The sequence below is a fragment of the Astatotilapia calliptera genome, chromosome 3 (assembly GCF_900246225.1).
Source record: "Astatotilapia calliptera chromosome 3, fAstCal1.2, whole genome shotgun sequence".
Classification (NCBI taxonomy): Eukaryota; Metazoa; Chordata; class Actinopteri; order Cichliformes; family Cichlidae; genus Astatotilapia; species Astatotilapia calliptera.
In genome coordinates, this window is record NC_039304.1 from 3,933,188 (window position 1) to 3,948,889 (window position 15,702).

At 40.3% G+C, this 15,702-nt stretch overlaps 1 protein-coding gene across 3 annotated transcripts in view; it reads left to right on the plus strand.

Annotated features, from left to right (window-relative positions):
* dock11 (dedicator of cytokinesis 11) overlaps nucleotides 1-15,702 on the plus strand; it is an 81,855-nt gene that overhangs the window by 57,540 nt on the left and 8,613 nt on the right. For all 3 annotated transcript variants that reach the window (XM_026160127.1, XM_026160136.1, XM_026160142.1), the window contains 10 exons: nucleotides 6-221; nucleotides 1,857-1,914; nucleotides 2,565-2,671; nucleotides 4,005-4,127; nucleotides 6,909-7,022; nucleotides 8,850-8,996; nucleotides 9,355-9,565; nucleotides 10,082-10,272; nucleotides 15,004-15,104; nucleotides 15,201-15,339. In XM_026160127.1, coding sequence (XP_026015912.1) covers nucleotides 6-221; nucleotides 1,857-1,914; nucleotides 2,565-2,671; nucleotides 4,005-4,127; nucleotides 6,909-7,022; nucleotides 8,850-8,996; nucleotides 9,355-9,565; nucleotides 10,082-10,272; nucleotides 15,004-15,104; nucleotides 15,201-15,339 — 1,407 coding nt within the window. The remainder of the gene's footprint in view (nucleotides 1-5; nucleotides 222-1,856; nucleotides 1,915-2,564; nucleotides 2,672-4,004; nucleotides 4,128-6,908; nucleotides 7,023-8,849; nucleotides 8,997-9,354; nucleotides 9,566-10,081; nucleotides 10,273-15,003; nucleotides 15,105-15,200; nucleotides 15,340-15,702) is intronic.

Below are 15,702 nucleotides of genomic sequence, written 5' to 3' on the forward strand. Positions count from 1 at the left end.
TGCAGTCCACAGCTTTCCCCTCAGAAGTGAAGGGTCTGACCAAGCGGATCCGCACAGTTCTGATGGCTACAGCCCAGATGCGAGAGCATGAAAAAGATCCTGAAATGCTGCTGGACCTCCAGTACAGCCTGGCCCGGTCCTACGCCAGCACCCCTGAGCTGAGGCGGACCTGGTTGGACAGCATGGCCAGAGCGCACCTCAAAAATGGAGATTTGTCAGAGGTATGAACAGGAAGACTGTGAGTGATTCTGACGTCTGTGTCTCTCCCTTTTTAGTCATTATCTTTGTATTGTTACAGTCATGTGGATAGCGGTCTGTAGGAGAATAACGTGGACAGGCAGGTTGTGTTGTTTGACCAGGCATCTTTGATCGCACATCAATCACATTCACGCTGTCTGGTACACAGACAATGAGACCTGCAGAATTAGTCCTGCAGGCCATGTTTTCCTTTCTCAGCTGCAGTGGTGTTCAAGTTAATCCAAGATGCTGTCATTTCAAACTGGACACTGTAATATCTATAGGCCCAGCTCAACATGTATTTGAGTATTTTCAGCATTTAGTATTTTTATTGTTATTAAATGAAACTTTAAACGTACAAGTCCACTTACTTTTTGTCCCCTTTTCTTTTGTTTTTGTGTTTTTGGTGATGCTGCAGCAAAAGGTTATTCAGGGTGACTAAGAAACAAAACTGAATGCTGCATCCTCTGCCAAATGAAACTCAAATGAAAATTTTCATATTAATACCGTGAATACATCCAGTCCCGATGTTGTACAAGGAAACGCTTGGTCAGGATTAGATCATGGGAAAGCGAGTTCAAAGGTGAAGACTGATATAGAACTTGACCCTGGGTCGTGCAGCTGATGCGCTGTTAAGTGCAGGTCAAGTGTATTTATTTGGTTATTTAAAAGTTGATATTTATATAAGGACTTTTCTCAAAGGATTTCTCAAACTTTTCAGTATAAAGTGAGCCAGTTAATTTAAACACTCCAGAGGGATTGTAACATTAGATCTGTTTTTATCTCTGCCAACGAGGTTTTTGGTAGCGTTGTGTGCGTGTGTTCTGGACTTTGTAGGTGTGTGGACAGCGGTCAAATTAGCGATGCAGTTTAGCAGACATCGAGGTGTTCAAGGTCAGCTCAGTGATTTATTGATTTATTATTGATGTGAGGGTCAACATGATAATAATTCTATGTAGAGCTGCTATTCTTTTTATTTGCAACATATAGGCGTAGAATTATCGTGTTAGCTTATTGTGGCCTTGTTACATACATTACAGTAACAGGTTATAACAGTTTAAATACACATTTATGTGCAGTGTTCCTGAATACGTTTTTTGTACTTGATGTTTATTACTAAATATTTAAATAATGAATTGAATGCTGCACATGTAGCCACACAAAAACTAATTACACGTCAAATCATGTCAAGTTTATCCACATGGGTTTCAACAGGATGAACATTTTTATGTACAATTAAATGAGTGAAGTGAAAAGAACTGCTGAGCTTTTCAGCTACTGTCTATTCCACATCACGTCTCTTCCTGTGGAGAAACATATTGGGTTATGCTTCAGTAAAGGATAAGAGAAAGTCAAAAATGGCTTTCATGCCTTACAGCTATTTCGCACAGTCTGAGAAGACAGTTTCGTTTCAGTGGTAGGTGTGGCTGTAGATATCTGCCTGAATGACTGAACACAAAAAAGTCATTAAATGCAGCCTCGAAAATCATGTGTAATGATGTTATGTTGCTTGAAATATTATTGAGCAATTGCCAGCTGCATTTAAACAGTGTGCTCTGGTGTTAAAAAGTTTTTTTTCAGTGTGTTCTGTTCATGATGGCCTCTTCTTGTCTCCACAGGCTGCGATGTGTTATGTTCACGTGGCTGCGCTGGTTGCGGAATACCTGAACAGAAAAAGTAAGGTCCCCCGCCCTTCTGTACACAAGAAATACTTTGATCCTTCTTGGCATTGTGTGCCTAGTGTAACTGATCTGCTAGAAACTCGTGAAGCAGCCTTTACTGTGGACCTCCTGGTGATATACTTGGCAGTTTGTTTGTGGCTCGCTGTTGTCACAATGTGCAAACACTCCACAGCACAGTGGAGTCGCAAAAGCAAATTCTCACAATGCCGTATGTTATTTTTTTAGGTTATCCTTATCTTATGCAAAACTGGCTGTAAGTCTCTGTAATCCGCCAAACAAATGTGTGGTGGATATGCTGACAACAGTTGGTAGACGACAAAGCTTATCTCTGAAAATTTGTTTAGGTTTTAGTCCAGCGGTACGTATGAACTGAAGCTACCTTCCATCAGGTAGATTAACTATCACCAGGCAGTTACAGCATGTTGGGAATCGAAGAATATCCACCTTTCATGTGTTTCATTTGGTTGTGGGTCACACCTATCTGGATTTTCGTGAGTTCTCAGTGTCACAAAAACACCTGCCACACCTGCTGGGGGAAATAAATAAATAAATAAATAGAAATGTGTTTTGTAGAAAATGTTCTAGTGGAGGTTTATGTGAAACATTTTTTGTTTTCCTCACTCATCTTTGCTGTTTGCTTACCAGAGTTGTTCCCCAGCGGCTTGGCAGCTTTCAAGAAAATCACCTTTAACATCGACGAGGAAGCTGCCATGAAGGAAGACGCCGGCATGCAGGATGTCTATTACACTGAGGTGTGGCACCTGTTCAGGAAAAATGCTTATTTAAGATTTTCTGAAGATATAGAGATCGACCCGACAACCCAGTTAAACAGTCGTTTTACCTCAAATCAAACAGAAACAAAAATAAACGGCTTATTTGTCACTGAATTTTGTACTTGGATTTATGTTTCTCAAGCAAAGCATCAAAAATCTGTTTGGCCATCTCTACTGTAGGGTGTTTGTTAAAGAGGACCCACTGTGCTCAACACAAATTTGGATTCAACCCTTTCATGCATGAATTATGACGACCTCAATCAGGATTTCTTTTCTTAAGTATTTTTATTCGTCTTTAGGCATGAAAAAAATGTTTCAAAGAGTTTTTTACATGTCCACTGGCTGACCAGTGGGTTGCTGGGTATGGAGTGACAGGTTCTTATGATACACGCCGGGTTACAGGTAGAAATCCAGTAGAATGATGCTCCCGCTGATTTAAGTAAAACCAACATACATGTGTAGATTCATTCCAAATGGTTCTCATGTTTCCGATCTCGTAATATAGGGACGTATTAGGTGCCCGGAAGTGTGATATACCAACGATTTGTCACCTAGCGTAAAATGTTACGCTATGAGAGTGAGAACGTGTTAGGAGTGACACATCAGTGTCCAATGTACTGGCTTATGTGCGAGTATACCATCAACACTGACACAAATACCAGAAAACAGCCTTTGAATAGCTGTAGTGACCACTACGGGTTAAAGGGTTAAAACTGTGAATTCAGTTTATTAATCTAATAAAAAACAACATCATTTTTAGTTTTAGATTTCTAAAATATTTGGAGTTTTCTTGTTTTTATAACAAATGGGGTTTCCTAATCAGTGTGTTCAGCACCGTTACAGTGGTGGATACTTATATTAGACCTTTCAAATAATACGATGAGCAGTTATAAGACATTTTTAGGATCCAAATGTTTCAGCACCGAAGATGTGAAGACGTGTCAGACTGAATAGGCTACTGTCATGGGAAGAGTCAACATTCACAAACAGGTGTTAAAAATAATAAGACTTCTAGCAGGAGCAGCTAAACTTAAATTTTAATTTAATTTTAATTTGGTCATGTTACATATGCAACACTGGCTGTGAGAGTGAACCATCTAGGAAAAACTTGGTCCAAGGGGGAGGAGCCTAATTGGCTTGTTTCAGACAGAGAATGAACTGAGGGGCTGCCCCAAGGCTCAGTACAAACTGTAAATGATGCAAAGCTACTCTACCAGAGTCCACAAATAAAAGAGGAAATGAGCATAATGGGTCCCGTTTTATGAATCAGTGTTAACATTTTAAGGACATTTCTTTTTCTGCCATTGTTTAGGAAGTGTTGGTGGAACACCTGGAGGTCTGCGTGGACGCGCTGTGGAAAGCTGAGCGCTACGAAGTCATCACACACATCGCCAAACTTGTTATCCCCATTTATGAGAAGCGCCACGAATATGAGGTAGCGTGACATCATCCTTACACGCATCCGTCGTGCATAAGGCTGTGTTCCTGTGAGTGTCAGGAAATGGCCTGCATTTACAGAAGTGTCCTCTTTCACATGAAGTTCTCAGTAACTTTACCTGCACAGCGGGACGTCATTTCATCCCTTCACAGTGCATATTTTCACTTTGCGCACCTTCTCACCCTGTAAGAATTTGTGGTTGATGATTATTTCGGTTTGACAAATGCAGCTTTAGTGGATTTGGAGCGTTACTCTGGGAGTCATGAAAGTGGCTCTCTGAAGACCTGCCACGGAGAGTTTCAGTTTAAAATCAGCCAGAAATGACACCTTTTCATAAGCGTGTTCTAAGTGTGATATCAAACTGCGCAAAACTGCAAATGACTTCAATGCAAACAAGACTTCAATGCAAACTGTGCATCGCAGGGTTACTGGAACTTGCATGTGATCATTTAATGATGCAGAAAATGCCTAAATGTTGTTATAGGTGATTCTAATCTGCTGTAAAGGAATTTCAGCTGCTAGAACTTAGAAGCAAAGTTCCCTCTAAATTTTTCACGTGTCTGAGCGAACACACAAACCTCCTGAGCGATCCCTTTGACCACTGTGAGCGACGTCAGACGTGTGCACTGTGGTCACGCCGGCATCGAATCCATCCAAGTTACATGGTTTATTAAAATAATCAAATTAGAGCATTTACATTTATGTTAGACTACTTTTAATTAACTGCTTTAGCCCACTTACCATGAAAATTTAAAAAATCTTGTTCATGACCTAGTATTCCAATATGTTAACACTATTGGAAGCAAAAATAACTTGAACTCCAATTTCGAAAACACAACTTCTTTTTTTTATATATATATATATACAGCTCTGGCTTGTATTATGAGTCTGTGTGAGTGTCCTGTAACTCTCTGTCTGCAAAATACAGTAAATAATGACCAATGTTGGGCAATTAATTATATAGTTACTTCTTCAAAAAAGTAACTCAGTTTGGCAAGCAACAAAGTTTTTTGCAGCTATTTTTTTAAATGCAGCCAAGGCGTTTTTAAATAAACATTTCAAACTATTTATAGAACAATCAGCTGTTCTGCATCAAATCTGATGCCACACAAATTATTTGTGCCACTCCAAAAAATTATTTCTGTCCACTATGAGATAAAGGAGAACAACAGCCTGATGCAGGCCTGACAACAGGAGATGTATCACTCTGGAGTTTGTTTTTGCTCACAGGTGGAGAGTGCTTTCGAGCCTTTTTTTTTTTTAACGCCGATTTAATCGTTTCTTCCCGCAGTAAATATAAACAACCAGTATTCAGGAAGAAAACCAAACATTGCATTTTTTTTTATCACAACTCTGGTTTTACGTGGCCGATCAACACAATTTAAAAACTGGTATAAAGTCCACACATTTTCCCTCAATTGTTCCGTCTGTCCTGCTCACATCTCCAATGGTTGTACACGTTGTCATTAACGTCGCTTCACTCCACATCAGCCACGCCGCTTTGCCAGCTAAAACACTGGTGTCGGCACATAAGGACGCTGTCATAGGTTGTCAACGACCTTGATTGGCTGCGTATATATGGTAGGCATTATTGGCTGGACTATGGGATAAGGTGGCATTAACAATTTCCTGCTGCGTTAACCTCTTGTCTTGCTTGCAACAGTGTTGCATTTCACTGTTATATTTATCTTCTCTGTCGATTTTTACCACCAGTTCATCATCATCATCATCTGATAACGTCTCTGACTGGAGCAGGCGGCACTAATAGGGATCATTTTGTGCAGAAGAAGAGTCATATGATGCATGAAACATCTCCTTTTACTTCAGTGCGCACCAGTCTGAAGCATTGAATGGTAGAGGACTGTGAGCGCTCACCGAAACGTTCCTGTGTGTTTAAAAACTTCAAGAAAAACAATTAAAAAATGCAGGAAGCATCTTGAGTTTGAAATCAGAGATGTCAGCATTACAATCCCGAGGAGCCACTGGCACTGGTGTTTGTGTTAGATTATTTACTGCTTCATAACTTCATTTCAGTCTGTCAAATACCAATTTGACCTTTCAAAACGCCCAGTGTTACACTTTCTCTCACGAGTATATCTGGTTATATTTTGTGCTTTTAGCAGCTCTTTGCTCTGAATGGAGGAGGTCTTTCGCGGCATTTCACCCCACTCTTTTCCTCTTTTTTTTTAAGTACCTGCTTAACCGGTTCCGTCATATCTTTACTGTGCTCCACTGCGGCAACATGTTGTAACAGCATTGAAAAACAGCATGAACCAAATGTCAAAATGACAATGTGTGCAGTGCGTTGGCTCCTGCACTGGATGTGTGTGCGGCTCAGAAATAGCAATGCCTTCTTGGCGCCGTTAGTCTACTGGGGGCTGTGCTGGAACAAGTCTGATCCACAGACGTTCCAGTACTTAACCTACATCAGGGATGAGCGGCTAACCAAATACAACAGGACACCATGACTGGTGTCCAGAGTCCATGCCCAGGGAGGTCATGGTTGGCGTCACACGATGTAGCAGCGACATGTTTGGCAGAGCTGTCATAATATTTTGGTTTGTCTTGATATACAGAATTGCTTCTTTGAGCCGTGGGTTTGCAGTTTTGTTTTTTTTCTGTATACAAAAACAAATAGACTTTAATTCGTGTGTGTTTTGCCGAGTTGCATAACTCAAATTCCTGTGCCGGCTTTGTGTGTACGGCCCACTTGCTGCGATAAACAAACAATCGCTAACAACAGGCGAGCTCTGATGGCATCTGTTCTACTTTTTCCAGAAACTAAGCCGACTGTACGAAACTCTGCACAGAGCGTACAATAAGATCATGGAGGTGATCCAGTCGGGCCGCAGGCTGCTCGGGACCTATTTCAGAGTGGCCTTTTATGGACAGGTGAGGTCAACAAGCAGCTTCTGAAAGCACCCACACACTCACGAAGACTGTGTGAAATGTAAATGTTGAGTGTATACGGGGCCTGGTGATGATTCAAATAATATAAATAACAGTACTAATAGTCTTGTCACCTCTTTGCTCACTTACAAAGAGGTGAAGAGTCGTCTCTAGTTTCTGTGGGCGTTTACATGTTAATGGAGAGAGACCAAAATCACAGAAAAAAACACATTATCGATTTGCATGTCACTGAAGGACATAAACATTTGATCCCCTGCAACACAGAATTCTGGCTCCCACCGCAGATTGGCTGTGTGCCCGCAGGTTGCAATCAGTAGTCACTCATTCAGTCAGTCAGTCAGTCACAGATGCTCCGGATCTCACATAGTAATGCGTCTCTTCCAGTCTAACCTCTCCACGACCTTGGGCAAGACTAAAGATGTGTCAAAGGACGTCGGGGACACGACTGTAGAATAAAATGCTGACATCCAAATTAATTTCTCACTTCTTTAGTTGATATTCTGTCTCTCTCCTTTAAAATGAAACTACCATAAAAATTAGCCGCTGTTCATTTCTTTGTAAATGAGCAAACTTGCAATTTAGGCAGGGATCAAATAATTATTTCCCCCACTGGGAGTCCTCAGACTTATGTGTGAAACTTTGCTATTTTTGGTCATTCTCGCCTGTTAGGTTTATTAGTGGCTACTTCTGGCTTCTTTGCATGTTTAAGCTAACAGCTATGTTATCGTTGGCTGGGAAGCCAATGATGTATCAGATATTCATTTCTTCTGTTCTGACACCATCCTAGTTGGGTTAGATAGATAGAGCTTCCTCAAAAGTGTCCATGTTATGCTTTTCTCTATTAGGCAAAAGAAGAGTTGTTTCATGTGTCAGAGGTTTCAAATATCTATTTACTCAAACTACAAAAGCAGGCAGTTAGCAGGAACAGCACGCCTGCTAATTTGTCTGTGCTCATGTGCAGGAGAGCAAACAGGAAGAAATTACAAGCTGTACAAATCTCTTTGATGGACATTTCAGCATTGCAGTTATATAAATACAAAGCAGGATGTTCCGTGTTTTTTTATTTGAATGAAGCTGTCATGTTCCAGCCAGTCCATGTAAGGAAAAAGACGTTATGCTTTTGAACGTAAAAGACGTAAATTGTTCGATGGGAGATAATTAGGCCTTGAAATGCTTCTCCTTATTTCTAGGGTAGTCAGACATTATTGTGTGTTCACTTTTCTGGGAAAATGTCTCAAATTCAGACTTTAACCCTGGTCTGCGAACTACTAAGCTAAATGTTCTGCTTCTTGTTCCCTCTTGGCTTTATATGATGTCTTTAATATGGCAATCTGTGAGCACAGAAGCCCCACCCTCCTGCTGCCTAGTCTTTCTATTTATGTGAGGACAGCCAATCAGCCAATCAGACATTTGGCTTGAAGGAAGAGGAACCAAAAAGTACTTTTTCAGAAGAATAAATGAGGCAAAGTTGAAGGTAACTGAGGATTATTTAGAACTGTGAATCAGTTTCTCAACTTTGCTTTGTGTGATTCAAAGCTGTGAGTAAAAACAGTCACCTACACAATCTTAAATTATAACGGTTAGAAAGTGACTATAGCCAAGATTTGAGGAAGTTTGAGGAAAATAAAGCAAACATGTACAATGTGACATCCTTCAGCATGCGCCATGTGGTCTGTGACTGCATCTTTTATGATCATTTACTAATCAGTAAGGACATTTGTATTGAAGAAAAAGTTGAAAATTTAGTCCTAAGCAGTTTTGCCAAGTTTTTTTAAGATGTTTTCCAATATAAATGTGTATTTTGAACAGGGCTTCTTTGAGGAGGAGGACGGGAAGGAGTACATTTACAAAGAACCCAAACTGACCGGCCTGTCCGAAATCTCCCAGCGGCTGCTGACGCTCTACGGGGAAAAGTTTGGGCCAGAAAATGTCAAGATAATTCAAGACTCAAATAAGGTACAGTAGATAAATGGAGGAAGGAAAGGGTGGGAGACGGTTGGAATACTTTAATTGGCAGGCTCCTGTTTTTGTGGAAAGCAGAAAGTAGCAGAAATAGAAATAATTAATTTGGCAGTGAAGCCACACTCGGGTGTTTACTCAGAAAATATCATTTGTCCAACATAAAGTGATCAGTTTCCACCCCGTGGATTTTCAATGAAGTCCCAGTTGGTGGTTTTAAAGACTGTTTCTTTGTCTGCTTTTGATTTCAGAAGAATTCAGTGGGTTATCTAGTGATCTTTCTTTCTTTAATAACAAGACTTCATGTTGCTTCTGGATGACGTTCTCATTTAGCTTGCTGACTGCTTGCCTGCAGGTCAACCCCAAAGACCTTGACCCCAAGTTTGCCTACATCCAAGTGACCTTTGTCAAGCCCCACTTCGAGGAGAAGGAAGCGCCAGAGAAGAAGACGGACTTTGAGAAGTGCCACAACATCAGCCGCTTCGTGTTCGAGACGCCGTACACGCTGTCGGGGAAGAAGCACGGCGGGGTGGAGGAGCAGTGCAAGAGGAGGACCATCCTCATAAGTACATAGAACACGTTTAGAAAGCAAACACGAGAAGAACGTCTCATAGAGTTTTGCATGTGGATACGCCACATTAGTAACACATTCTTCCTCCGCCGTTGCACATTTCAAAGGCAAAAAAAACACCTAGTAGCAGTGTGCAGAAACATGGGTCTTTTTTTTTGTAGTTGCACGTCTGCCTACTGAATTATCAATAAATACTGAACTGTATTAACAGCTGGTTACTGTAGCAAGTGACAGCTGGACATTAGTCTCCTCTGAGCAATGAAGAGCACCTTTTATTTTATCTATTTATCTATTTCTGTTTATGTATGCTGAATGCTTGTATCTCTCATTGTTTGCGCACACAAAAGTTCATATGTCCACTTCTGCTCTGGCATGTCAGACAACAAGAATTCACCTGAATTCACCCCTACAACATGTCACTGTCTCTTTTTTTGTTGATTTTTCTTTCATTGTTTGTTGTATCTGCAGCGCAACATGACCTAACAGGTTCTGCCTGCGCTCTTGTCTTTAGCTGCCAACACTTTCCCATATGTTAAGAAGCGGGTGGAGGTGGTGGCTGAGAAGCAGGTGGAGCTTAAGCCGGTAGATGTGGCCATAGATGAGATGAAGGCACGGACGGCGGAGCTGATCAAGCTCTGCTCCAGCCAGGAAGTGGACATGATCCAGCTGCAGCTCAAACTGCAGGGCTGCGTCTCTGTGCAGGTAAAGGCGAAAAAAAAAACAAAATGTAAACTTTCTCAGATGTGCTGCACAGCTGATCACTCACTTTTATTATTATTTTTACATTGGTTTTTCTGTGAAGAGTGAAACGATAAGCGCTAGCCCATCTTAACTAATAAAAAGGTCCAGTACAAGACAGCGCTGCTCATCACTTTGTATCTCTAGCTATCAGAAGCACACACCACATAAGGCAGGGAGATGAATTGTTTTGAATTTCACAGATTTTCTTTAATCTTAGAGAAAGGTCATTCTAAAATCTGTGTTGTTTTAGTTTACAGATTACCAGTGTTGGTCAAGTTACTTGAAAATGGTAATTAGCTACCAATTGCTGATTACTTCTCCAAGAAAGGAATCCTGTTACTTTACTGATGACTTATTTTCAAAAGTATTGCTGAGTTACTTTTTAAAAACATGATACATAATACATAAAAAAGCAATAGACCTTTCAACCCAGCTCTATTTTTCTGCATAATTCATCATATAAAATTGAATCAAATGAAAAAGCCTCTTTTTAAAACTTGTTTTATTAGTTTTTTTTTTTTTTTTGAAAATATTTTTATTGAAAAAAGAAAACAGTACTTGCAGTTACCGAAATACAATCAACCTTTCATAATTTTCCTAATTAACACACACACACATTATATATACATATATATATACATACATATATACACACATACATACACACACATATATATATATATACATACATACATACACATATATATATACATATATATACACATACATATGAAAAGAAAAACAAAAAAAACAAAACACAACGCCCCCCCCCCCCCAGTCCCACACAGATCAACACAAACATATTAGAGGAATATAACAGTAACAAAAGTAGATTTAAACAGGCAATACCTCTAGACTAGCAAAATAAGAGATAAAGGGTTGCCACTTGTGAAAAAATTTGGCTGTGCAACCTCTCAAAGTATATTTAATTTTTTCAAGTTTTAAAAAAAACATGACATCTTTAAGCCACCGGGAAATAGTAGGACACTTAACAGACTTCCAATGCAACAATATTAGACGTCTCGCTAATAGGGATGTGAAGGCTATAATATCCCTTTGTGTGGAATCAAGTGTAAGTGAGCGAGCAGGAATCCCAAACACAGCAATCAGAGGACAAGGATGAAGAGTTACCCCAAGAACAGTTGACATAATAGCAAAATACCTTGTCCAGAAACCTTGTAGCTCAGGGCACAGAAAAAACATGTGGCTAAGGTGACAAGGAGAACCATGGCATTTATCACATTTATTTTCCACTTCTGAATACAATTCAGAAAGTCTAGACTTAGAGAAATGCACCCTGTGTATGACCTTAAATTGAATAAGTCCAAGACGAGCACAGGAGGTGGAAGATCGTACTCTCGCTATAGCCTGTTCCCAAGACTCCTCATGTATTCGAAATCCCAGTTCTTCTTCCCATGTACGCTTAAGCTTAACATTAGAGTGGTTACTAAAAGACAGAATAGCATCATAGAGTTTCGAAATGGTTCCTCTGTGATGAGGAATAAATGATAACGTAGTTTCCCACTGCTGTTCTGGAGGCAAAGAGGGGAAATTTGGGAAACACTTAGCAACAAAATTGTTTTATTAGTTTTAATCTTTTAACTTTATACACATTGCATCAAGCAAAAATTAAATTATATGCAACAGCCTCTGACTGGAAGAAATGTCTTTAACATTTAAACCTATTTTCTGCATATTCCAGCATAGAAAATAAAATAATGTTTTGTGTTTATACTCACTCTTTCAAATAGATGCGAGTAAAACACAGCAGAGAAAAAATAAAATCAAAGATTCAACGGCTCTTAAATCTATTTTCACCTGTATAGCAGGAGTGCGGCAGGCGGAGGTTTGCCCAGTGACCCAGCGGTCATGTCAGTGGGAGGATCCAGGGGTTTCACATTCAGCGTGCTAGCTGTTTGCTCAGATTTGAAGTTAAATTTTTTGCTGTAGAAAGAAGTTTTCCTCTCACGCAGAGTGAACAGCAGATGCTAATGTTTTTGTGACTTTTTACAGAATCAAACTCAAAGTAATGTCAGTACTTCCACGCTTTAGACGCTGCACTGTTGTACTCTCTCCCGCACTTGCTATACTGTCCATTGTTGTTGTTCTATGGCATTTCTTGCACACTCCCACTAAAATAGTATTTATAACTTATTAAGCATATATTCTTTAGGGGGTGAAACCTCAGTTGACTGGCCATAGGTACCTCCAGATTAGTTGAGATAACAAGATTTACGCATAAATAGATATTTCAGTTTTCTGTCTGTAGTTGACTTGTATCTGTAGTTGACTTGTATTATTTCTTTCTTTTACATGTTGATGAGTTATAAGTGTCATTCTTGAGTGAAAATGCTGATGGGGGGTGATTGACCCTCCTCCTCAGTCATACAGAGCACAGGATGAAAACGTGCAGTTACCTGGGAAATCCTCACTGACTCAGTAGTTACAAAGTAACAGCTCCATGGCTGAACTTCTGTCCGTAATAGGGCTGTAAATCTAAGGATGACTCAGAGCTCTTTCTTGGAATAGATTAACTGATAACCAGGCAGAAGATGTGCTGAACTGAAAATCTGATAATTTTGCTGGCTTTGTGTTTTTTTCCTCATTTTTTACAATCACCCAGTGGACATTACCCTTGAACAAGGCTGTGCTGGCAATGTGTCTGAAACCCCTGTTTTACTGTCTTTAGGTATTTCTCTCAGTGCCGCAGTCTTTCACGTTTTCACTCTTGTAGATCACCGAAGGAAATTCAAAGGGTTGATTCCAGAAACTCCCTCCAACAGTCTCCTTTTAGCTTTTGCAGTTTAACTATTAGTTATTAAATTAAATATTGCAGTTTTTACCAGAGGCTAACACACTTTTCCTGAAACCATTCACACTAAACAAACATTTCCCGAAGCTTATTGTCTGTACAGTCAGCTAGCATTTTTAAAGAAGTCAGACTTTGCCATCAGAGAAGACACGCAGGACTTTTGAAAGCTTCTTAGAAATCACGTTTACATTGCAAATGTAATTACTGAGCAACTACAGTGTGTCATCGTTTCTTGTGCGGTCTGGACCCGGCCACACTTTTTATTAACACCACATAGGATGTGTGGCCTGGTCAGGCAGTCTGCCAGCTTTAACCTTGGATGTCCCGTCAAGCCTTGCTTTGCATCTATGGATACTTCCCACAACCTCCCTAATGGAATTAAAGCGGTTTCCTTTCGTGTAGGAGTTTCTGTCAAAACACTCCCACTACTATGCTGAGAATAGATCCCCTGTTTACAAATGTGCAGTTTTTGATGACGAGAACAGGCTGGCGCTGCTCCAGTTCCCCTTCCTGTTAAAGTCACCTGAAGTAAGACTTCAAACAGATGTGCTCGTGAAGCGGCTGCTGTTTTGATGTACCATTTGTCCAGCTCGAATGTTTACAACAGGTTTTGTTGTTGTGGTCTTCTTTAAAGCTCTTATGCGGGGCAAATAAGGTGTTCACCTCCTAAAAACAAGTACATCATTCACTGTACCTGCGTGATGGATGGGACTGAAATTCATAGCTCTCTATTTGCCCTGTAACATGTGGCATTTCAGTTGTTTCTGCCCGTGAGGGTAACGTCTCTTTTTTCCAGTAAGCTGACAATTCCTGAAACTTCTGTTCCTCGCTGTGATTGGTGGACAGTTATCTTTGGCCACATGGCCACAGGCTCGATGTCGGACAGTTCACGTTAGCGACCTCCACGCTGCTTCTCTTTTCTTCGTGCATCCTTAGTCTGCCATATACTTCCAGGCGGTTGAATGAGCTGAGGTGCTTTGTAGTGCAGACACAGTCCTGTAGCACTCTTTGCTTATGATTTGTTCTTGTGGAACATCAAAGAACTTCTAAGCATTTGAAGTTTGTTGCATTCCTCCTCCAGATGGTTCAGGATAACGTTAACGCTACACAGTGGAAGGAACACAGTGTTCATGCGAGTATGTTTCAGGTGGCGATTGAGGGAGCGCTCGATTTGCTTTCGCTTCGCCTTCTGTCGGTGGTGCACACATTATCAATATCGCTCGATCGTGTTCGTTTAATTCCGGGAAGCCAAAATCACGATTGAGATTAAAATTCGATTAATTGCGCAGCCCTGCTGCTTTTCTTAATGATTTTTCTTAATGATACTTTTTCTTAATGTATGCTTGACATAAACTGGAGATATACTGATGAAGTAAATTTCATTTACCTGATTCCATTGCTAATGTTACATGTAATCAGATTAAGTCAACATTTTGGGTGTAAATAGTTTTTTTTTGAGTGCAACCTTCCTGGTATCTTGTAAGAATCTGCTTCACCAAATTTGACGAGTAACTTTGCGTTAGCACTTTACGAGAAAGTGCGTTCAGATGATAATCAGTGAAATGTGTTTGTTGTTGTGTGTTTATTTTATGACTCACTTGGGCAGAGTGCCAAGTGTTAACTGTGTGTATTTTTTATTATTAAATAAGTCCCCGTAAAAAACGAGTACAGAGCTGTTTTATTGCTGTTTGTAGTTAGAAAATACAGACGTTCCTTACACATCACTTGCAGACAGTCATAAAATCACTTGTATTCCCTGCAATCCACCCACCACGTTTGACGCTTGGATGAAAGTGAGTGGCATGTACCAGTTGTTATCTGCGTGCACTGATCAGTGAAGAAGAAGAATGCGTTACATTTTGAGGCATGTTTTTCTGCAGGTGAACGCAGGCCCCATGGCGTATGCCAGAGCATTCCTGGATGACAGTAAATCCAACCAGTCCGGCAACAAGAAAGTAAAAGAGCTCAAGGATGTTTTCAGGTATATGTCTGCTTTATGAGTAGAAAAAATCGCAAGGGGCTTATTGGCTTACCCTCACTTTAACTTGTTGACATAATGTCTTTCTTCTGATTCCAGACGTTTTGTCGAGGCTTGCAGCATGGCGCTGGACATAAACGAGCGTCTGATCAAAGAGGACCAGTTTGAGTATCACGAGGGCCTGAAAACCAATTTCAAAGAAATGGTAAAAGAGCTGTCGGACATCATCCACGAGCAGGTAATTTTATTTCCCCGAGCGCAACTCATACGTCATTTGTCTGTGTTAGGAGTGGGAAAATCCCACAGTGCATTAATTTAACCTTTATATTTTGTTCCGCTTTGAAGAGGTGTGTGGCAGAGAGGTTCCTGCAAGGCAAATCAAAATGTAGTTCACTAAAAATTTATTTTTCCGCTTGCGGTGCACACAGGTGCAATCAAAATGACCACACTCATAATAAGGTTTGAAGACAAAAGTACCAAATTTAAATTTGGCTGCAACCTTTTAAGGTCATTAAATGGTTCAGAAATGCACCGCTTCCAGCTCTATTGCCACATTTGGATCCTGCCCTGATAGTCCTGTTCTGACTGCCTACAGAAGCAC